The 23,462-nt window shown below is 58.3% G+C and overlaps 1 protein-coding gene across 2 annotated transcripts in view; it reads left to right on the top strand.

Moving 5' to 3' along the window:
- Positions 1-23,462, top strand: part of PRR12 (proline rich 12) — a 30,229-nt gene that overhangs the window by 2,040 nt on the left and 4,727 nt on the right. The window contains exons 2-11 of one of the 2 annotated variants that reach the window (XM_059665278.1): positions 47-159; positions 1,605-1,727; positions 1,812-5,104; positions 6,296-6,962; positions 8,712-9,232; positions 17,308-17,424; positions 17,544-17,677; positions 17,957-18,450; positions 22,629-22,754; positions 22,853-22,950. In XM_059665278.1, the coding sequence (XP_059521261.1) occupies positions 47-159; positions 1,605-1,727; positions 1,812-5,104; positions 6,296-6,962; positions 8,712-9,232; positions 17,308-17,424; positions 17,544-17,677; positions 17,957-18,450; positions 22,629-22,754; positions 22,853-22,950 (5,686 nt within the window). Of the gene's footprint in view, positions 1-46; positions 160-1,565; positions 1,728-1,811; positions 5,105-6,295; positions 6,963-8,711; positions 9,233-17,307; positions 17,425-17,543; positions 17,678-17,956; positions 18,451-22,628; positions 22,755-22,852; positions 22,951-23,462 lie in introns of both variants that reach the window. The other variant, XM_059665277.1, reaches the window with a different exon arrangement.

Raw genomic sequence — 23,462 nt, 5'->3', positions numbered from 1 at the left:
TTCCCAGCTTAGGAGGGTACCCTAACATCTCCCCCCTTCCCCCCAGCTTGGTCTATGGCAGCTCCAGGACCTCGCACCCCGAGACGGACATCTTACACCGCCAGGCCTACGGGGCCCCCCACCCACTGCAAAGCTATGCCACCAACCACCACCCTGCAGGTACGGGGGGCGAGGGGCCCCCATCCCGCCCCGCCTAGGCCGCCCCTCCCTCCGAGGCAGCTGATTGGCTAGTGAAAGTTCCGCCCCTCCTAATTGGCCTTGCCCCTGCCTCCTGGCCCGCCCCTGTCTGTCCTTGCTCTGATTGGCTGGCCTGAAGCTGCTTCATTTCACGCCGGATTCGCCTGCCTCGGCTTCTGGCCCCGCCTCTTTCCCTCCAGTCGGTCCCATCCCCGCAGCCCCCAGATCCCACCTTCTCTTCCAGGCTTTTCCTTGTCTCCAGCCCAGCCCATCACTTCCTTCTGGGCTTGCCCGCTCTCGTGGCTCCTGGGTTTTCTGAACTCTTTTCCTTCTGATTGCCGTTCTTCCTGATTGGCAGGGATCCTTTGCACTGCCCCCTCCCCCCCTTAGATTTGCCCTTACCTTATTCCCCCCCCCAGTGGCTCTGCCTCGCAGTGGTTCTCAACCTTCCTCACGCCGCGACCCTTTAAATACAGCTCCTCATGTGGTGGTGACCCCCCCAACCACAACATTATTTTCGTTGCTACTTCATCACTGTAATGTTGCTACTGTTATGAATCGCCATGTAAATATCTGATACGCTATATGGGTTTTCCCACGGTCGCGACCCACCGGTTGAGAACCGCTGCTGACTGACTAAGGCTTCTGATTGGCCCCTTCCCTTTGGTCCTACTGCCCTCCTTCCCCCGATGGACCAGCAATGAGACTGTGTGGCCCAGTGATGGCGAACCTTTTGAGCTCGGCGTGTCAGCTTTTTGAAAAACCTTAACTCTGGTGCCGGGTCGCGTATAGAAATTTTTTGATCTTTGCAACCATAGTAAGACAAAGATGTGTATTTTTGATATTTATTTTATGTATTTAAATGCCACGTAACAAAGAAAAATCAACCAAAAAAAAATGAGTCCGCGTGTCACCTCTGACACGCGTGTCGTAGGTTCGCCATCACTGGTGTAGTCCAATTTGATCGTGACCTTCCCGGCTGGCTCCTTTCTTCCTTCCCATATCCGTCTTTCCGGATCCCCTCGCTTTGACTCAACCCCTTTCGATTTGTTCTCTAGTTCTACTCCGTGGCTCCCGTCAGGCCATTCCTTGTCCTTGCTGGAATTGCCCAGATACTTTGGCCTCACCCCCTGACCTTCAGCTCTCCCTTCCTTCACTTCTGGATTTTTTCTGTTCCTTTGCCTACCTTTCTCTTCTTGGACTCCCTGCCCTTATGATTGCATTGCACCCCATCTGCTTACGGTCTCCTGAGCTTGTCTCTTTCTCCCGCTTTCTCCCCCTTGCCTTCCCTCCAGTCCCTTTCCCTGACCCAGCTTGCCTTTGACCTCTTCCCTTTCCACCCTGCCCTGTCCCCTCCCTAGCTGACTCTATCCCCTGTTCCTGGTCAGGCCTCTCTGGACTCTTTGACACTGGCCTCCACCACGCAGGCTCAGCCGGGCCCGACGCCTCCGTCATGAACCTCATCTCGGCCCTGGAGTCCCGGGGCCCCCAGCCAGGCCCCTCTGCCTCCTCTCTCCTCTCCCAGTTCCGCAGTCCTTCCTGGCAAACAGGTAAGCCCGTTGCCAACTCACGGGGGCCAGGGTGGGGCCGGCTTGTGGTCCACCCTGACCTATGGTCTCCTCCGTCATCCCCAGCCATGCATACGCCAGGCCCCACGGAGCTCTTCATCTCGGGCGCCCTGCCGGGTTCCAGCACCTTTCCGTCCTCCTCTGCCCTGTCGGCCTACCAGCACCCGGCTTCCTTCGGCAGCCGCCCCTTCCCGGTGCCCTCGTCCCTCAGCCTCCAGGACCCCCCATTCAGTCCCCCGGCTAACGGGCTCCTGTCCCCTCATGACGTGCTGCACCTGAAGCCCTCGCAGGCGCCCACGGTGCCCTCCTCGCTAGGCTTTGAGCGCCTGGCGGGGGGTGGTGTCTTGGGGCCCGCTGGTCTTGGCCCGGCCCAGACCCCTCCTTACCGCCCTGGCCCCCCAGACCCACCTCCGCCTCCCCGACACCTCCCAACGCAGTTCAACCTGCTGGCTTCCTCCTCTGCTGCCGCCGCTGCCGCCGAGCAGTCCTCCCCACAGCTCTACAACTTCTCGGGTGCTGCCCCAGGCCCGCCGCCCGAGCGGGCCCTGCCCCGCCAGGACACCGTCATCAAGCACTACCAGCGGCCGGCCAGTGCCCAGCCCCCACCGCCCCCACCGTCCGCCCACGCCCTCCAGCACTACCTGAGCTGTGGCGGCAGCTATCCCTCCATGGGCCATCGGGCCAACCTGGCCTGCAGCCCCCTGGGTGGTGGGGAGCCTTCCCCAGGCGCTGGGGAGCCTAGCAAGGCAGGGCCCAGTGGAGCCACGGCTGGGGCGTCAGGCAGGGCTGCGGGCCCCGAGGCGGCCGGAGGAGGTGGAGCAGGGGGCGGCGGCGGAGGTTACCGCCCCATCATTCAGTCCCCTGGTTATAAGACGGGCAAAGGCGGCTATGGGGCAGCTGCGGGTGGTGCCAACAGGCCCCCACCGCCTCGTTCAACAGCCACACCCAAATGCCAGAGCCTGGGTGGTCCAGCAGCGGCCTATGCCACTGGGAAGGCCTCTGGAGCTGGCGGGACGGGGGGCCAGGCCTATTCTCCTGGTCAGCCCCAGGGCCTTCTAGGACCCCAGGCCTATGGGCAAGGGTTTGGAGGGGGTCAAGCACAGGACTTGAGCAAAGGCCCTAGCTACTCGGGGGGGCCTCCCCAGGCCCCCAGTGGCCCCCAGCCTCCTGGCCTAGCCACGTGTCAGAGCTACTCCCCTGACCAGCTGCAGGGGCAGCTGTATGGGGTGCAGGGGGAGCCGTACCCAGGGCCAGCTGCCCACTCCCAGGGCCTGCCCACAGCTAGCCCCTCACTCAGCTATAGTACTGGCCATTCCCCGGCGCTCTCGGGCCACGGAGGTGGCTGGGGTCCCAGCTCCCTGGGTGGCGGCGGAGAGGCCAGCCCTTCTCACATCATCCGCCCGCTGCAGTCGCCGCCTGCCCCTGGTCGCCCGCCTGGAGTCGGCTCTCCAGGAGCCCCTGGCAAATACCTGAGCTCCGTCCTGGCCTCGGCCCCATTCCTGGGACCCCCGGGAGCCGGCAGCTATGCAGGCGGAGCAGGTGGCTACAAAGGCAAGGGGGATGGCTCGGAGCTGCTGGCAGGCCCCGGGGGGCCTCCCGCTGAGCGCACGGAGGACGAGGAGTTCCTCATCCAGCACCTCTTGCAGGCGCCCAGCCCCCCGAGGACCTCAGGAGCCGATGGCTTGGTGGGCGAAGATGGGGCGGCAGACGCCTCCAAAGGACTTGGGGGGAGCGGCGGGGCTGGGGGTCCCCCGGGCACGCCCTATGAGCTGGCCAAGGAAGATCCCCAGAGGTACCATCTGCAGAGCGTCATCCGTACCAGTGCCAGCCTCGATGAGGGTGCCACCGCGGCCCTGGAGCTAGGCCTGGGGAGGCTGAAGGAGAAGAAGAAAGGGCCGGAACGGGGTGGTGAGACCCCCGAGGGGCTGGCCACCTCAGTTGTCCACTATGGGGCAGGTGCCAAGGAGCTGGGGGCCTTTCTCCAGAAGAGCCCGCCACCCCCGCCTCCCACGGCCCAGCCTGCCCAGCCCACGCCCCATGGCCTCCTCCTGGAGGCCGGAGGCCCTGACCTCCCACTGGTGCTGCCTCCTCCTCCCCCACAGCTGCTGCCCTCAGTCCTCAGCCACACCCCCAGCCCGTCCTCCAGCACCCCCAAAGTCGGAGTCCACATCCTTGAACCAGCCACCCGTGACGGGGCACCCCAACCGCCCCCGCCGCCTCCGCCACCCATGCCTCTCCAGCTCGAGGCCCATCTACGCAGCCATGGGCTGGAGCCTGGCGCCCCCAGCCCCCGCCTGCGACCCGAGGAGGGCCTGGAGCCGCCAGGTGCCATGCAGGAGTTGCTCGGGGCCCTGGAACCGCTGCCCCCCGGGCCCGGTGACACTGGCGTGGGCCCGCCTAACAGCGAGGGGAAGGATCCCTCGGGTGCCTACCGCAGCCCCAGCCCACAGGGCACCAAGGCCCCCCGCTTCGTGCCACTCACCTCCATCTGCTTCCCCGACTCCTTGCTCCAAGACGAGGAGCGCAGCTTCTTCCCCACCATGGAGGAGATGTTCGGCGGAGGGGCCGCCGACGACTATGGCAAGGCCGGACCGCCCGAGGACGAAGGTGACCCCAAGGCGGGCACTGGGCCCCCTCCTGGCCCCCCCGCCTATGATCCCTACGGGCCCTACTGCCCCAGTCGGGCGTCTGGAGCAGGGCCGGAGACGCCTGGCCTGGGCCTCGACCACAGCAAGCCGCCCGAGCTGCCCTCCACGGTCAACGCCGAGCCTCTGGGCTTGATCCAGAGCGGGCCGCACCAGGCAGCCCCGCCGCCCCCTCCGCCGCCGCCCCCTGCCTCAGAGCCCAAGGGCGGCCTGACCTCGCCCATCTTCTGCTCTACCAAGCCAAAGAAGCTGCTCAAGACGTCCTCCTTCCACCTGCTCCGCCGCCGCGACCCTCCCTTCCAGACGCCCAAGAAACTGTACGCCCAGGAGTACGAGTTCGAGGCCGACGAGGACAAGGCCGACGTGCCTGCCGACATCCGCCTCAACCCCCGGCGTCTCCCTGACCTGGTGTCCAGCTGCCGCTCCCGCCCGGCCCTCTCGCCGCTCGGTGACATCGACTTCTGCCCGCCCAACCCCGGCCCCGATGGCCCCCGGCGCCGGGGCCGCAGGCCCACCAAGGCCAAGCGCGACGGCCCGCCCCGGCCCCGGGGAAGACCCCGGATCCGCCCGCTCGAGGTCCCCACCACCACTGGGCCATCCTTGTCCTCCACCCCCACGGATGGGGCCAAGAAACCCCGGGGCCGTGGCCGTGGCCGGGGCAGGAAGGCCGAGGAAGCGGGGGGCGCCCGGCTGGAGCCCCTGAAGCCACTGAAGGTGAGGGCGAGTGGGGCCCCAGCGCCCGAGTCTTAGAGAAAGGAGAGGGTCGGGCCGCGTTGGAAGTTCATGAGTGTGACTGGGGATACGGTTTATATTTCTTTTTACGTTTTTATTTTTTTAAATATTTTTTATTGGTTTTTAGAGAAGGGAAGGGAGAGGGATGGAGAGAGACACCCTGATGATAAACATCATCGCTTGGCTGTGTCCTGCGTGGCTCCCACTGGGGATCGAGCCTGCAGCCTGGGCCTGTGCCCTGACCAGGAATCAAGCCAGTGATCTCTTGGTTCCTGGGTCGAAGCTCAACCACTGAGCCACACTGGCTCAGTTGGTTTCTATTTCTACAACCTAAGGCAGCGGTTCTCAACCTGTGGGTCGCGACCCCTTTGGGGCTCGAACGACCCTTTCACAGGGGTCGCCTAAGGCCAGGGGTCCTCAAACTTTTTAAACAGGGGGCCAGTTCACTGTCCCTCAGACCGTTGGAGGGCCGGACTATAGTTTAAAAAAAAAAACTATGAACAAATTCCTATGCACACTGCGCATATCTTATTTTGAAGTAAAAAAAACAAAACGGGAACAAATCCAATATCTGTATTTGCATGTGGCCTGCGGGCCGTAGTTTGAGGACCCCTGCCTAAGACCATCGGAAAACACATAAATAATTACATATCGTTTTTGTGATGGATCGCTATGCTTTAATTATGTTCAATTTGTAACAATGAAATTGGGGGTCACCACAACATGAGGAACTGTATGAAAGGGTCGCGGCATTAGGAAGGTTGAGAACCACTGCTCTAAGGGCTGGAATTCTAGGATTCCACTGTTGGGGAGATCTGACAACTGACACGTGGGTTTTAGAGGGAGGCAAGAGGTTGGAGGGTGGGTTCTCATCCATGGCGGATCCTAGATTCCTGGGTGTGGGCGGGAAGGAGGGCTGGAGCCCTGGGCTCCTGGACGGAGCAAGGAGAGGTCAGTGAGTAATAAAAGGATGGAACTGAGTCCTGTTGTTCTGGAATCAGGAGGGGTCTGTGGACTTGAATGCAAGGATTCTACGGGCTTGAGTCTGGGAACTTCCACTTTAGGGTCTGAAGTTTGAGGGGGGCTGGGGTTCTGGACTCGTGGGTCTGAGGGAGGAGGGGACTTGGGGCCCAACTCCTGGGCCCTGACCCCCCCCACTACTCCTGTATCTAGATCAAGCTGTCTGTGCCCAAGGCTGGTGAGGGTCTGGGGGCCTCCTCGGGTGACGCCCTGTCAGGCGCCGACCACAACAGCTTGGACTCGAGCCTGACTCGGGAGAAGATCGAGGCCAAGATCAAGGAAGTGGAGGAGAAGCAGCCAGAGATGAAGTCCGGCTTCATGGCCTCCTTCCTGGACTTCCTCAAGTCGGGCAAGCGCCACCCACCGCTCTACCAGGCCAGCATGACGCCTCCGCTCAGCCCCCCCAAGAGCGGGCCGCCCTCCGTGCCCACCCGAGGCCTGCAGCCCCAGCCGCCCTCCGCCCCCACCGTGCCGCACCCCCCGCCCACGGGCGCCTTTGGCCTGGGCGGCGCGCTCGAGGCTGCGGAGAGCGAGGGGCTGGGGCTGGGCTGCCCGTCCCCCTGCAAGCGGCTGGACGAGGAGCTGAAACGGAACCTGGAGACGCTGCCCTCCTTCTCCTCGGACGAGGAAGACTCCGTGGCCAAGAACCGGGACCTGCAGGAGAGCATCTCGTCGGCCATCTCCGCCCTCGACGACCCGCCCCTCGTTGGGCCCAAGGACACCTCCACTCCGGACGGGCCTCCCTTGGCTACTGAGGCTCCAGTCCCAGGGCCACCCCCTCTCCCAGGGCTCCCCAGTGCCAGCACCAATGGCACGCCTGGTGAGCTCTGGGAAGCTGGTCCGGGGGCGGGGCAGGGGGTTCCAACCCTGGGGACGGTTATGTGGGTGCAGGGGCCCCAAGGTGGGCGCTGGAGAATGCTGGGGGACAGGGCAGGTTAGAAGTGGCGGGGGCAGCTGGGAACGGGGTACTGGGTGAGCTTTTTAAACTGGCAGCGGATGCGGACCCTGAGAAGGGCTCCGGAGTTAGCGATGTGTGTGATAAAGGACAGGGAGATTTCGGGGGGCGGGGCAGAGAGAGGCATAGGGAGGGTAGTTTAAAAAGAGACTGGAACTCTGACTCGCCAGGTCCTGTGGAGGGCAAGAGGGGAAGGCTGGGGGTATGGCTGGGTCTGTGCGGGGTTCTGATCTGAGGCTTTGGACAAAATGTAAGGGCCTTTAGTGAGGGTGACAGGTGTTGGGGTTTGGAGGAGGGCATTAGGGGCAGTTAATGAGGGGGGGCTTGAGGGCTCAGAGAAGGATGTTAGGGAAACCCATCAGGAGTTAGTATAAAGGAGAAGGGCATTGGCTATCCCGGGACTGGAGAAGGGCTGGGGTTGAGGAAGATGGGACCTCTGAGCAGGAAAGGAGGCGGCAGAGGCAGGGAGGGGATGCTTTCGGGATCGGGAAGAACAGGGAGGAATGGGGGCTGGAGCCAGGCAAGGGCATCGAGGCCACCACGCGACGATGGTCAGGACTAAAATGGGCATTCAGATGGGCGCTGGGGCTCAGGAGCTCCGGATGGAGCGGGAGCTGGGCACTGGCCTCAGGGACCTGGGTGGCGATAGGAGGCAGAGGGCTCGTCACAGGAAGGGACGTTCATATTCAGGGACAAGAGAAGATGGCAGATGGCATTTGGAAAGAAGGCAGGACAAGGAGCTTCCTAGAGACTAAGCTAGGGAGCAGGGGAGAGAGGACCAGAGGGGGACAATTGGGTGAGGACAGAGGGTGGTTTTTTTTAATATATTTTATTGATTTTTTACAGAGAGGAAGGGAGAGGGATAGAGAGCTAGAAACATTGATGAGAGAGAAACATCGATCAGCTGCCTCCTGCACACTCCCCACTGGTGATGTGCCCGCAACCAAGGTACATGCCCTTGACCAGAATCGAACCTGGGACCCTTGAGTCCGCAGGCCGACGCTCTATCCACTGAGCCAAACCGGCCAGGGCCAAACGGGCCAGGGCGAGGACAGAGTTTTAACGGCATAGAAGACTCCTGACCATGGAAGGGGTAGGAGGAGGGGGCCGCATGGGCATTGAGCAATGGAATCGGGCTACAGAACTACAGAGAATGGGATCTTTGGAGGCTGGCAAAGAGCAAGGAATGTCTGGGTGGGAAGACTGATGAGGGCATTGGAGAGAGAAGTTACAGGGGCCTGGGCTTCCTGGGGGTGTCTGTACGGGTGGGTGTTGAAGGTCAGGACGGTGACTGGACGGGATAGGAGAGCAGGGTCGGACAGGAGCTTTGGAGGAGGAGCAAGGGCCACAAGAGTAAGAAGAAACGGAGGGGAAGGGGGCAGGGGTAGCGTGTGTGGTAGCTGCAGAACTCGGTTTCATCAGGAGGGATGTTTGGGTGCAGGGGGCGGCTTGGCACCCTAGAGGAGACGAGGCACAGGCTGGGAGCACCTTTCACAGGCAGTAGAAATTTGAGGGACGTGCCGGATATTGATGGAAAGCAGGTGGAAGTTCTGGGGAGCGGGGAGGGGGGCCTCGGGGGTCCAGCCCTGATGCTCCTCTTGCCCCCCCCCCCAGAGCCCCCGCTGCTGGAGGAGAAGCCCCCGCCCTCTCCGCCGCCTGCCCCAACGCCCCAGCCGCCACCCCCACCGCCAGCCCTGCCCTCGCCACCTCCCTTGGTGGCTCCCGCTCCGGCTCCAGCTCTGGCTCCGGCTCCGGCTCCAGTTCCAGCTCCAGCTCCAGCTCCAGCTCCCATTCCCGCTCCGGCTCCGGCTCCTGCTCCGGCTCCTCTGGCTCCTGCTCCGGCCCCGGCTCCGGCCCCAGCGCCCAGCTCGCCACCTCCGCCACCTCCACCTGCCCTGCCTTCGCCACCTGCCCCACCGCCCCCGCCAGCCGCTGCCCCGCCCGAGGAGCCGGCCGCCCCTTCCCCCGAGGACCACGAGCCGCCGGACGCCCGGCCCCTGCACTTGGCCAAGAAGCAGGAGACCGCAGCCCTGTGCGGGGAGACGGACGAGGAGGCCGGCGAGAGCGGCGGGGAGGGCATCTTCCGCGAGCGCGACGAGTTCGTCATCCGGGCGGAGGACATACCTTCCCTCAAGGTGAGTTCCCGGCCTGCCCCGCGGCTGGACTGACCGACCGACCGACTGGCCGGCCGGATGGGGTGGTCCCCGCCGCGATCCCTGAGCGCCCGCTGCAGGCCAGGCTGCAGGTGCGGCGCCACCGAGGCGGCCCGCGGGGCCCCGGGGACACGCTGCCTCTGGGATCCTGTTGTGTGTGTCTGTTCCCTATAACTAGATAACACCATTGTTACCTGTTTTTTTAAAAAATATATTTTTATTGATTTCAGAGAGGAAGGGAGAGGGAGGGAGAGAGGGAAACATCAATGATGAAAGAGAATCGAGCCCGAAACCCGGGCATGTGCCCTTGACTGGAATCGAACCCAGGACCCTTAGGTCTGCAGGCCCGACGCACTATCCACTGAGCCAAACCAGCTAGAGCCATTGTTGACTGTTGATCGCGGTTATCCTGGGTGCTGGGTTGTAGTGAGGAACAAAGCAGGTGAGGGCTGGTCTCTGGAGGATGTCCTGGTGACCTGTCCTGTGTCGACATGACACAACTATGAACATGACGTCACCTGTAATGCAATAGCCAATGGGTTGGGCATGCCTATGTGCCAGGCACATCTGAAACATTTTACGCAGGCCTGCCCGTTCACTGCTTCCAGATACTCCACACCAGCGAGCTCCAGCCCGCCCACCCCCGTGGGCCAAATCCAGCCCCTGGCCTGTGTCATTAGCATATAGCCACACCCACTCATTTGCATATCACCTGTGACTGCTTTCCCCCCACACCTGGAGTGGGGTGGTTGCAGCTGGGCCCCGCTGGCCTGCAGAGCTGACCATATCACCTTTGCAGAAGGTATGCCGGGCTCCTGGGCACGTAGAATTGGACCAGAGGGTTCCCATTAGTGCTCGCCAAGGGTGAGTGACAGCAGATGCCCGTGCAGCGCTCCTCGCGGGGGATGAGGCAGAGCGAGGAGGGCGAGCACGTGGTAGGTCAGTGAGCCATTAAGCACCCTTTGGCCACACTGAAAGCTGAGGCCATTCTCTGTATCAGTCATTGTCACTGACTGGGCATGGACTATGGGGCAGGAACCGTGTTCGCGCCTCGGTGTATGCCGTCACATTTCGTTTAATCGTGGGTGTTGTTCCTTCTAAAATACAGATGGAGAAATTGTGGGATGAATTAATCGTAAGGGTAATGACTGCTATTACACCTTTATGGAGTGTTTTTTTGTTTTGTTTTGTTTTGTTTGAATCTATTTTATTGATTTTTTACAGAGAGGAAGGGAGAGGGATAGAGAGTTAGAAACATCCGTGAGAGAGAAACACCGATCAGCTGCCTCCTGCACACTCCCTACTGGGGATGTGCCCGCAACCAAGGTACATGCCCTTGACCGGAATCGAACCTGGGACCCTTGAGTCCGCAGGCCGATGCTCTATCCACTGAGCCAAACCGGTTAAGGCTATGGGGTGTTTTATGAGATGAACTTAATGTAGTTTCCCTACATTATTATATTTTGTGTGTGTGTGTTGTTGTTTTTTTAAAAATATATTTTTATTGATTTCAGAGAGGAAGGAAGTGAGAGACAGAGAGAAACATCCATGATGAGAGAGAATCATGGATCGGCTGCCTCCTGCAAGTCCCCCACTGGGGATCAAGCCCACCACCCGGGCATGTGCCCTTGACGGGAATCGAACCTGGGACCTCTCAGTTAGCAGGCCGTTGCTCTATCCACTGAGTCAAACCGGCTAGGTCTCCCTACATTATTTTTAAGCTGTTTTATTGTGGGGAAAGTAGAGCAAATAGAATACCGGACTGTGTGTATCCATTCCTCAGCTTCCACCATCGTCACCTCCTGGCTGGTCCTGCTCCCTCTCCATTCCAGCACATTCTGCCCCCTGCCCCACTCCACCCACCCCAGACATCATATCCTTTCACCCACACTTTATCATCTTTTTTTGCATGAAATTTGATGCATTCCAAAGAACGGTCGTAAGAGATGTGGAAGTTGGAAAGCAAAATGCTCGAATGAACGTATGTCCCACCACCTCCCACCGTCAACCAGAACGTTCCCAGTGCCTCGCGTCTCGGGTGTCACCCCTGGCCGGTCCTCCTGCGTCCCCCAGGGCCATACCACTTCGTATGTAGTGCCCTGTGTACGTTACTTCACTTTACCCTCAGACTTCTGGGGCTGATTTGGCCAGTCAGCCTGGGACAAGCAAAGGACGTGTTGAATAGGCACCAATAGTAAGAACTGGGGCCCGGCCAGCATGGCTCAGTGGTTGAGCGTCAACCTGTGAACCAGGAGGTCATGGTTCGATTCCCGGTCAGGGCACATGCCCAGGTTGCAGGCTCCCTACACAGTCGGGGGCGTGCAGGAGGCAGCTGATCAATGATTCTCTCTCATCATTGATGTTTCTGTCTCTCTCTTCCTCTCCCTTCCTCTCTGAAGTAAAAAAATAAAAAATAGTAGGAATTGGACAGGATTTGGGGCATGCCACAGTCAGAATTTAGTTTAATCTTTTTTTCCCCCCTTTAACTGTGATATCCTATGCATACCATGAAGTTGGCTTTTCTCACCATTTTTAAGTGTTCCATTCAGTGACATTAAGTATATTATATTGTTGTGCAAAACTGTCTCCAAGTTTTATTTGTTTTTTATTTTTGGCTATAAGTTTTTCATTGACTTTGTATGGCCTCATATGAGTATTGGGTCATATTTCCTTTTCTGTTTTTAAGGGATCTTTTCAACAGTTTGTGTAAGATAGTAATTAGTTGTTCTTTGAAAGTTTGTTACAACTACCTATAAACCTCTCTAGGCTCAGGGGGTAGGGTAGGAATTTTAATAATTATTATAATTTTTTTGTTGTTGTTAATCTCCACCTGAGGATATTTTTTCCTTTGTTTTTTTTTTTTTTTAGAGAGAGTGGCAGGGAGGGGGAAAGAGCGAGAAACACTGCTGTGAGAGAGACACATTGATTGGTTGCCTCCTGCACTCTCCCCCACAGGGACCAGGCATCAAACCTGCAACCCAGATATGTGCCCTTGACTGGGAATCGAACCCACACCCTTTGGTGTGTGGGCTGATGCTCTAACTCCTGAGAAAAACCGGCCAGGGCTCCAAGATTTATCTTTTTTAAAAAATATATATTTTTATTGATTTCAGAGAGGAAAGGAGAGGGAAAGAGCTAGAAACATCAATGATGAGAGAGAATCACTGATTGGCTGCCTCCTGCACACCCCCCACGGGGGATGGAGCCCGCAACCCAGGCATGTGCCCTTGACCGGAATCGAACCCGTGACTCGTCAGTCCGCGGGCCGACGCTCTATCCACTGAGCCAAACCGGCAAGGGCTCCAAGATTAGTCTTTAGAATCACCTTCCTTTATGAGGGATTATTATCCCCATTTTACAGGGAAGAAAACTGAGGCGCAGAGCAGTATGGTAGTGTTCCCAAGCTTTCACGGCTCTGCTGCCTTCTGGGAGCCTGTGCCCTCAGCACCAGACGCAGCAGTTCTCTCTGTAATTCTGTCAAACACTGACGACGGAGCAGCCAGTGCTCCTGGGCGCTCAGCACTGGGCCAATGAACAGGGAGGGCTCTGGGCAGGGACCGTGACTCCCAATTTACAGATGAGGAGGTTCACGATCAGAGAGAGGGAATCATTGGCCTGGTGAGTGTTGAGCTGGGATTGGAGCCAGAGCCATCCGATACCACCTCCCGGCTGGCATGGGGCAGAGGAGGGGACCGGGCAAGGACTCGGTGCTTAAAATACAACACAAGTGGGCGTTATAATGGGGGGCGCCCAGCCTGGGGACCGAGTCCCCAGTGCAGATAGATGTTGGGGACTCGCTCGTGTGCCTGGAGTCAGGGCAGGCTGGCGGCACGGTTGTGGAGAGCCTGGCTTTGACTTTAACCCGACCGGTACGAATCTCTGCCACTTCTGAGTTAGGCTGGTATGGGACCCACCTGAGCCTCCGTGTCCTCATCTGTAAAATGGGGCTGATCGTGTTAGTACCTCCCTCATGCAGTGTGAGGACCCGGGCGTCATGGCTTGTGGGTGGCACGCCGGGGTGTCCCGTAAGCTTTACTTCTCTGACTCATCTTGGCGATCTTGGGAAAAACCTCTGGTGTAGAGCTTGGCCAGGTTATTCTGTAGGCCAGAGAGCAAAGGTTTTTGGTTTTGTAAACCACTTAGGGTCTCTGGCACATGTTCTTGACTTTTCCTTTTTTACAATTTTTTTAAAAACGTAGAAACCGCCTGGCCGGCATGGCTCAGTAGTTGAGCGTCGACCTACGAACCAGGAGGTCACGGTTCGATTCCTCAAGGGCACATGCCCGGGTTGCGGGCTCTGTCCCCAGTGTGGGGTGTGCAAGAGGCAGCCCATCCATGATTCTCTCTCATCGTTGATATTTCTATCTCTCACTCCCTCTCCTTTCCTCTCTGAAATCAATACAAATATATATATTTTTTTAATGTAGAAACCATTCTTAGCTCTTAGATCTATAAACATGGGCCACGGGCCATAGTTTTTTCCTAGAGTGGTGGCAGTCCAATAGAAATACCATGAGTCATACACATCATTGAAACTTTCTTGGATCCGCATTTTTTTTTTTAAATATATTTTATTGATTTTTTACAGAGAGGAAGGGAGAGAGAGAGAGAGTTAGAAACATCGATGAGAGAGAGAAACATCGATCAGCCGCCTCCTGCACATCTCCTACTGGGGATGTGCCCGCAACCCAGGTACATGCCCTTGAGCGGAATCGAACCTGGGACCTTTCAGTCAGCAGGCGGACGCTCTATCCACTGAGCCAAACCGGTTTTGGCTGGATCCGCATTTTTAAACAGTTAAAAGATGGGTGAGATTAGCCCCAGGAATGTCTTTCCTTTAACCCAGCATATCTAAAATAGCATTTCAGCATGTAATTAATATAGAAAAACTTGGTGTTTTGTGTGCGTGGTTTTTTGGGGGTTTTTTTGATACCAAATCTTCGAAGTCCAGTGAGTATTTTATGGTCATAGAACATTCAGATCAGCTGCATTTCGATTCCTCAAGAGCCACATGTGGGGAGGAAGGGCCTGCTGAACTGGGGAGTTCGGATCGGCCCCCTCTCTGCTCCCTCTTCCCCGTCTGTGATATGGGTGTGATCATATCCCCGCTCAGTACTTGGGGATGTTGAAGATTTATAGCAGGATGTTAACTCTGAGCACAGAAGAGTTTGTTGGATGGAGAAAAGTGTGGGGAGATGGGCCAGCCAGCGGGCGGAGTCTGTGCCCAGCCCTGTGGTGACGGAAAGCATGGCATGCTTGTGATGTGCGGGGATACGAGGGGTCGAGCCTTGGCCAGTGACTACCAAGTCTGGAATCAATGGGAGGACCTGCTCTGGGTGGCCCAGCCTCTGCTAGGGCTCCTGGTCTGCAGGGAGGTGGCTGTGGAGGTGTCCAGTTCTGGTGACAGTCTGTCTACTGCGTGACTTCTCTGACAGGCACTCCCCATGTTAATGGACCCTGCAGGCTCAATGCGTCTAGCTTACTCACATCCGGCGGCTTACTGTCCTCCTCTCAGCTTGTCGCAGTTCAAAATCCCAGAAGAGAATCTGATTGGTCGAGCTCAGCATTTGGGGTCGGTGGGTGGGCCAACTTCCCTGGTAAGTGGAAGTGGGCGTTGGCATGAGGAGAGGCAGGAAGGACATGGCTTTGGGACTAACTGGCACTGGTGAGGAGCTGGCAGGGACGTTTGCCAAGTGACTGGGTCTGATGGCGGGGGAGTAAGGTGGGGTTCCTGGGAGAAAAGGGGTGTGGGGGAAGACACCAAGTCCAGTTGGAAAGGGGTGAGCCCAGGGACTTAGTCCAGCTAGAGAATCAGCTGACTCCTTAGAGAAAGCAGGTAGGCAGTGGGGGGGAGGCAGTGGGGGGGTGGTTTTCCCTGGCTCGGAGGGGCGGGGGGAGCACTGATGGATTTCTCAAGGGCTTCTGAGAACTAGAAGAGGGCACATCCTATTCACACTGAGAGAGAAAAGCACCGCTGGTGAGGGGCCCTGCATATGCAGAAGCGTGGAGTTCAAAAGCCTGGGGCTTGCTCTGGGCAGTGTGGCTCAGTTGGTTGGGCATCATTCTGTGCACCGAAAGGCTGCCAGTTCGATTCCTTGTCAGGGCACGTGCCCCGGTGGCAGGCTCGATCCCCCGTAGTGGGCGTTCAGGAGGCAGCTGATCGATGTTTCTCTCCCTCTCCCTTCCTCTCTCTAAATAAAAAAGGCGGGAGGCTTGTCTGCTGAGCTTTGAGGGGTCTGCAGGGCAGGGGCAAGAGAGGGGAGAGGAAACGGGCCAAGTCTCTCCGTGCCAGCCTGCGGAGGGTTTTGGGACAGGGTAGGATGTAAATGGACTTTTCAGTCCTTGGGCCTCTGGCCCGGCTCCCTGAGGGGCCAGAAGGGAGGACTGAGAAGCGTGGTTTCCTGGAGGAAAGCACGTTAGGTGGGGACGCCTGCGTCCCTGTCTCATCCGGCCTCACTCTCGTGCGAGTCTCCGGGAAGAACCTTCTGGCCCGCGTTTTCATCAGGTTCCGGAAACTCCTTCTCTGTCGACCGGATTGATCGGAGGGACACGAGAAATCGTGGGTGTGAGAGCAGTTGACCCAAAACCAGGAGTAGATAACCAGCACCTGGCACGCTAGATAACCAACACCTGGCACGCAGCCCTCCGTGTTGCCGCTGCTGCCAGGGGCAGACATCATTCATTGATCCCCGCACTCCCTCCCTCCGAGCTGGTGCTCAGGGCAGCCATGACCAGTCGATTGGGGTTATCATCCGAATGCTGCTGTTATCACTTGACTGTGGAGTCTGTGAAGGCAGGCACTGCTCCTCCTTCATCTCTGGGTTATCATAATGCACAGTGCACGGGTCCCCCTATGTTCTTAATTTTTAAATTTATTTTATTGATTTTTTTACAGAGAGGAAGGGAGAGGGATAGAGAGTTAGAAACATCGATGAGAGAGAAACATCGATCAGCTGCCTCCTGCACAGCCCCCCACTGGGGATGTGCCTGCAACCAAGGTACATGCCCTTGACCGGAACCGAACCCGGGACCCTTCAGTCCGCAGGCTGACGCTCTATCCACTGAGCCAAACCGGTTAGGGCTGTGTTCTTAGTCTTTACATATCTATACCGTCAGTTGCTCCCTGCTAGGGCCACAGCAGTCACACACTTTCCTGGCAGCCCTGGTCATCACCCAGTCCCCTCAGGGAAAGGGACAGGGTCCTCCCAAGACTCATTTAGGTGTCACTTCTTCCAGGAAGCATTCCTGGATTCAGATTGCGTTGAGGGTCCTTTCTCTAGGCTCCCGGGGCATCCGCCATTAACACATTCACTACCGGTGCTGTTACTTTCCGTGTGCCTGCGTCTGGCTCCCCTGCTGCCCGCCTCGCTCCCCAAGATCAGGTGCTGGGGGCTCACTCACATCCGTGGGTTCCAGTGCCCAGTCGGGGGCACCCGAGAGTCGGTGTGTGGGAGAGGATCTGCGGGCGTGCGGGCAGTGGGGAGGGGAGGGCCTCTCCTCTCCCTGGGTCCTGCCCTGTGTGGATAGGCTGATGGACAAAACGGTCTCAGGTCCCCTGTCACCTGTCTGTTCTTGGCACAAGCCACAGCCTGGCCCCGCTTCGTGCATTTGCTTGTCTGTCTCGTTACCCCGGTCACGAAGACCCCATGTCGAGGCTTTGTCGATCTCAGGGCCAGACGACGCCGTGTCTGGAAAAGGGTGGGTGGTAGGTGCTTGCATTTTGTCACTACCTCTTGCGGGAGGCGTGCGCCATCGGACCATGGAGCTATCATGACTGAAGCCTCGCAGCCCAGGCATGAAGGGCCAGATTGCGAGCGTTGGATGAGCCGCGGGAGGACCAGGCCCGACCCCAGCTGTCTCCAGGCTCAGCGAGGCCCCCAGGGCTCAGACCCTCACGAGACCAAAAGATAATCTGCCATCGGATGCCCGTGGGTCCTTGCTGACCACGGTGCCTTTCCTCGAAGGGGGTACAGAGGGAGGTCAGAGGGCCAGGCACTGGGGGGCAAGGCGCAGGAACAGGTGCTGACCCCGCCGGCCTCGCTCTGCCCCCTCCTCAGCTGGCGCTGCAGACAGGCCGAGAGCCCCCGCCCATCTGGCGCGTCCAGAAGGCCCTGCTGCAGAAGTTCACCCCGGAGATCAAGGACGGGCAGCGGCAGTTCTGCGCCACCAGCAACGTAAGCCTGACCCGCCCCGCCGGGGTGTCCGGCCCAGGGCAGTGGGAGCTCGGGTGTCAGGGCCGCCGATTGGGGGGGGGGGTGAAAGGAGTTTCTCTTGTGCCTCTTTCCCTCCGTAGTATTTGGGGTATTTTGGGGACGCAAAAAACCGGTACCAGCGCCTTTATGTGAAGTTTCTGGAAAACGTCAACAAGAAGGATTACGTGAGGGTCTGCGCTCGGAAACCCTGGCACCGGCCCCCAGCGCCTGTCAGGTGGGTACCAGGGAGCCTGGGGGACGGGAGGCGGGCACGGCCAGAAGGCTGGGGGACCGGACATGCGGCAGAGGAAATTGTCCGGAGGAGGGGACAGAAGAGGGCCGGACAGAGACCCAGAGAGGGATGGCGAGTCCAGGGCAGGCCCAGAGAGGAGACTGCCGCAGCGAGAGGGAAGGTGGTCTGTGCTTAGAACTGTGGGCTGGGCAGGGGGATCCCAGGAGGAGAACTTGGGGATCTTGGGGGCTGCTCACTGTTCCCTCCCATGTTCCCCCCCAGGCGCTCGGGGCAGGCCAAGGGCCCGGGCTCCGCCGGGGGCACCTCTGCCCCCGCCCCCAAGGCCCCGGGGCCGCCCCCTAAGCCTGAGACCCCTGACAAGATGACAGCTGAGAAGCCTCCAGAGCAGCCACCCGAGACGGCGGGGCCCGAGCCCCCTGCCCCTGAGAAGGCGTCCCCACCGCGGCCTGTGGAGAAGGAGAAGGAGAAGGAGAAGGAGAAGGAGAAGGAGAGGGAGCGGGGGACCCGTGGGGAGCGGCTGCTGCGAGGGGAGCGGGGCGCCGGCGGGCGGCAGACGCGGCCGGAGCGGAGCCTCGCCGGACAGCCCGCCGCCTCCAGGCTGCCCAAGACCCGGCCCCCCAAGGTGAAGGCCGAGCCGCCCCCCAAGAAGAGGAAGAAGTGGCTGAAGGAGGCGGCGGGCAACGCCTCGGCGGGCGGGGGCCCGGCAGGCAGCTCCTCGGACTCGGACTCGTCCCCTGGAGCCCCCAGCGAGGACGGTGAGGCCCTGGGCAGCCAGGAGGCTTGGGGGGCGGGGATGAAGGCGGGGAGGGGGGTCCGGGGGCGGGGGGACTCCGGGCCTTCAGAAGGAGGCACGGGCCAGGGCTGTCCAGAGGGTCCAGGTATTGTGAGCAAGACTGTCACAATAATAAGTAAATTAAAAATGCTAGCAGGAGCCTGGCCGGTGTGGCTCAGTGGTTGGACATCGACCTACGAACCGGGAGGTCAGGGTTCGATTCCCAGTCAGGGCACGTGCCCGGGTTGCAGCTCGATCCCCGGTGTGGGGCGTGCAGGAGGCAGCCGATGGATGATTCTCTGTCATCGTTGATGTTTCTCTCTCTCTCTCTCTCTCTCCCTCTCCCTTCCTCTCTGAAATCAATAAAAATATATTATATTTAGCCCTGGCTGGCTTGGCTCAGTGGATAGAGCATCAGCCTGCGGACTGAAGGGTCCCAGGTTTGATTCCGGCCGAGGGCACATGCCTGGGTTGCGGGCTCGATCCCCAGTAGGGGGTGTGCAGGAGGCAGCCAATCAGTGGTTCTCTCTCATCATTGATGTTTCTATCTCTCTCTCCTTCCCCCTTCCTCTCTGAAATCAATAAAGAAATATATTTTAAAAAAAATAAAAATTAAAATTAAAAAAAAAATATATATATATATTATATTTAAAAACAACAACAACAAACTCACCTCTTTAAAAAAATAATAATAACAGATAAAGCACCTGTCTGCCTATTGCAGGTACCAGATGTGAGCTCCATTGCTTAGCGCGACGTCTGATTTATGATGACAGTCACGACAGCGATACGTGTACATACATGTACAGCAGTCAGGTGCTTACGAGGCAGTAGGCCCCGTTCTGAGCATTTTAAGTCATTTTATCTCGACCTAAACCCTGTAGTTATCCTTGGTTTTCAAGATGAGGAAACTGAGGCACTGGGAGGTGACTGACTTGCTCAAGGTCGCACACTTTCAGGTAGAGGGCAGGGGTAGCAGTTTCGTTGTTTGTTTTTCATTACCGATTCATTTTTCTTTATTCTTAATTTGTAATGTTTTTTACTTATTGATTGATTTTCAGAGATAGAGAGAGAGAGAGAGAGAGAGAGAGAGAGAGAGAGGGGAAGGGAAAGAGACAGAGAGAAACATCAGTTGGTTGTTCCACTTATTCATGCATTCATTGGTTGCTTCTTGCGTGTGCCCTGACTGGGGATCGAACTTGCAACCTCGGCCTATCTGGACGATGCTCTAACGGACTGAGCTACCTGGCCAGGGGCAGGGGAGCTGTTCTAAAAGCGACTAAACATACAGCTACTCAAATGAGAGCTGGAATTGTCTTTCCATCAGAGCCCTGATACAGGTGGGAGGGTCATGGCGAATCACAGGCTCTTCTCCAGGTTGTCTAGGGTCCCCCACTTTTCTCTCCTTTTGCTGTTCTGCTGTCCCCCAGCGTGCTGCCTTTAAAAAAAAATTATTATTTTTTTATTGATTTCAGAGAGGGAGAGATAGAAACATCAATGATGAGAGAGGATCATTGATGGGCTGCCTCCTGTATGCCTCACACTGGAGATTGAGCTCGCAACCCTGACATATGCCCTGACCGGTAATTGAACTGTGGCCTCCGGGTTCATAGGTCGATGCTAAACCGTTGAACCGCACTGGCTGAGCCCAGCAGCCCTGTCAGTAGGAGTGGAGAATGGCTTCACTTTTAAGTGACAGATTTGAGTGGGCGTGGCCTACATCCTGTTTCTCATAGCCCATTGGCCAGAGCCAGTCACGTGACCACAGCTAGCTGCAAGGGAGTCCAGCTGTGCTGAATCGAGCCTGTGTATGCATCTAAGTCACATACCATCAGGCTCACCTATTTAAAAACATGTAATTCACTGGCTTTAGTCTAGTCATAGCGTTATTCACCTGGGTAATCAGTGTTAGAACATTTACATCATCAAAGAGGAGAACCCTGCACCCTGTGGCTGTCACTCCCCTTCCCTCCCTCCAGCCCCAATGTCCTATCTCCGTAGGTTTGTGTATTCTGGACATTTCCGATAAGCGGAGTCATGCCATTCGCGGCCTTTTGTGTCTGGCTTCTGTCATTTAGCATAATACTTGTGAGGTTCACCCATGTCATGGTGCTTCAGCCCTTTTTTCTGGCTGAATAATACTCCATTGTCTGGACCGACCACGCTTTATTTATCCAAGTACCAACTGGTTGGGTTGTTTCCACTGTTGGGTGGACGCTGCTTTGAACATACATAGGCAGCCCTGAATTTTCGGAGCCTGGGAAACGGGCACCGAACTCTGTACTCGCAGGGGGAACAGTTCCCCTTCCAAGGGTCGGTATCCATCTCTGGGTCCGGCCCCCCTCGCCCCATTTCAACGGGGACTCCCTCCAGGGGAAGGACTGGGTACCCTGAAGGCTTTGCCCAGCTCAGGAGGCCTCAACACCAACCCTCCTGCTTGTCGGCGACCAGCCACCCTCTATGACCTGGAAGCAGATGCTCTCTCCTCTCGCGTGTACCCAGTGAGAGTTCTAGAAAGAGGCTGCGGTGCCGTCTTCTCTCCTCTTCCTTTCATCCACTCCCATCCAGCTTCCTCAGCCTCTTTCTGCAGGTGCTTATTGAGCACCTACTATGTGCCACAACTGCGGTCCCAGCTGTGAACAGAACAGACAAAAACATGTGTCCTCGTGGGAGCTCAGAGTCCAGGCGGCGGCGGGGGAGGCGATCAGATAACGATGTTACGTAATAGAATACAAAGCAATATGAAAAGCCATCGGTGTGAGGCGGGGGGAGGCGGGGGGGGGGACGGCCGTGGAGAAAAATAAATCCCGGAAAGAGGATCCAGGCGGCCTACGGGGTGATATTTTGGGGGAAGGGAGAAAGTTGGGGAGGCTCCTGGCAGTGACACAGAGAGCAGAGAACAGAACGCAGCGGAGTCATGTGACTTCGAGGGAGAGAACATTCCAGGCTGGGCGTGTCAGGGGATCAGGAAGGAGGCCAGTGGCCGGAGCAAGCAGGAGAGGGTGACAAGTGAGGGCGGAGAAGGAACAGGACCAGATCTGGGAGGGACGGGGGGCCTGGGGCTTTGGGGCCGCACTGGCAGGATTGCGTCCTGAGCGACACAGGTGGTTTGGGCTGAGGCCTGAGGGCCTCTGACGCCCACTGCCAAGGGGTCACCGGAGACCCTCAATCTGCATGAACCAAGTGCACATTTTCTCCTGCTGCTTCCTTCCTGGGTCCCCCTCGCGGCCCTCCTGCTTGTCTTTTCTCCCCGACGCCCTTGCTCGTGAGCACCCCTCCGTGCCCTGTCCTTGGCCCTGTTGCTTCTCATCCTCCACCGCTCATCTGGCAGCTCCTACAGGTTCCCGGAGCCTCAGGGTCGTCCCTTCCCCCCCGGCCACCCTCCAGGCCTCCTCCCTCCCCGCCCACTCAGCTCCCTCCTTGTCCTAGATTCCCTGTCTCAGGGACAGTCCCCTCAGCCATCCAGCCACCAGGCCAGACCCTCGGGCACCAGGACATCTGAGAAGTCCCCAGGCCTGCCCCTCGCTCACTGCCCCATCCCCCTCTGCGCTTTCCCACAGGCCCCACCCCCACCCCCATCGCCATAGCCTGTCCCTCCGGCCCGGCTCCAGCCTCATCCTCTCTTACCTGGTCCATTGCCCTGACCTCTGGTCTCAGCCCCCCTGTCGGTCCCCCATGTGGCCTCAGAGGGGTCTTGCTCTACCTTCTCACCCCTCCCCTGCTCACAGCCCTCCCGTGGCTTCCTAGCACCCACCGGGACAAGCCCTTGCCCTCGGCGCCTCTCGCGGGGGGCCTGGCCTTGTCCGGCTTGCCCTGATAAGGTGCAGTCCGCTCCTATATCTCCTCCCTCCATCTTGCCCTTTGTGATCTGATCTCTGACTTGATTCACCGGTTTAGAAACCAACTAAACTGCTTCTTTGGACCCTGTGGAAGCTGCGTCGAACTAGTCAGACGTGATGTTTACCAGCCCGGAATGCCGTTTCCTAATGTTCGTTCCTGTCACTGGTTCCTGGCAGCCCGCCCCGTGGGCCTGGGCCTCCCTGAGAGCAGGGATTTCTGTCCTGGCCCCTGGCGCTCAGAACGCTGTCTGCCCCTCGGGTAGCGTCAGAGCAAGTTGGAAACATGACCTCGTGTCCCCTGTGTTCCCCCCCCCCCACCCAGAGCGGGCAGTTCCCGGGCGTCTGCTGAAGACCCGGGCGATGCGGGAGATGTACCGGAGCTACGTGGAGATGCTGGTGAGCACCGCCCTCGACCCCGACATGATCCAGGCCCTGGAGGACACGCATGGTGAGCTGAGGCCTGGAGGGGGGAGCTGGGGAGCCCTCCTTCGCCCCCCACGCATTGTGGGGCTGTGACTCTGCTGACGCGCCCCCCTCCTCTTGCAGATGAGCTGTACCTCCCGCCCATGCGGAAGATCGACGGCCTCCTGAATGAGCACAAGAAGAAAGTCCTGAAGCGGCTGTCGCTGAGCCCCGCCCTGCAGGTGCGTGGGAGGCCAGGGCAGGAGGTGTCGGGGCCGAGGTGGGGCGTGGAGGGCGCGTGCACCTGTGGGCCAGTGCCCTGGTCCCCAGGACATCTGGAGGGAGAGTCCTGCTTGGCCAGGAGAAAAAGTTGAGAGCAGGGGTTCTGAAGGTCTGGGATGGACGGCTGGGAAGGCCCAACAGAGTGCGGTTGTGGAAGGCAAGTTTGGGGACAAAAGGTAAACTGAGGCCTGCACGAAGGGCTCGTTGACAGAGAATCTCAGGCTTCAGTATACATTTTTAAAAATATATTTTTATTGCCCTAACCGGTTTGGCTCAGTGGATAGAGCGTCGGCCTGGAGACTGAAGGATCCCGGGTTCGATTCCGGTCAGGGGCATGTACCTTGGTTGCAGGTGCATCCCCAGTGGGGGATGTGCAGGAGGCAGCTGACCGATGTTTCTCTCTCACTGATGTTTCTGACTCTCTGTCCCTCTCCCTTCCTCTCTGTAAAAAATCAATAAAATATATTTAAAT

Source organism: Myotis daubentonii, chromosome 15, assembly GCF_963259705.1.
Source record: "Myotis daubentonii chromosome 15, mMyoDau2.1, whole genome shotgun sequence".
NCBI lineage: Eukaryota > Metazoa > Chordata > Mammalia > Chiroptera > Vespertilionidae > Myotis > Myotis daubentonii.
This window is presented reverse-complemented; position numbering and strand designations above follow the sequence as displayed.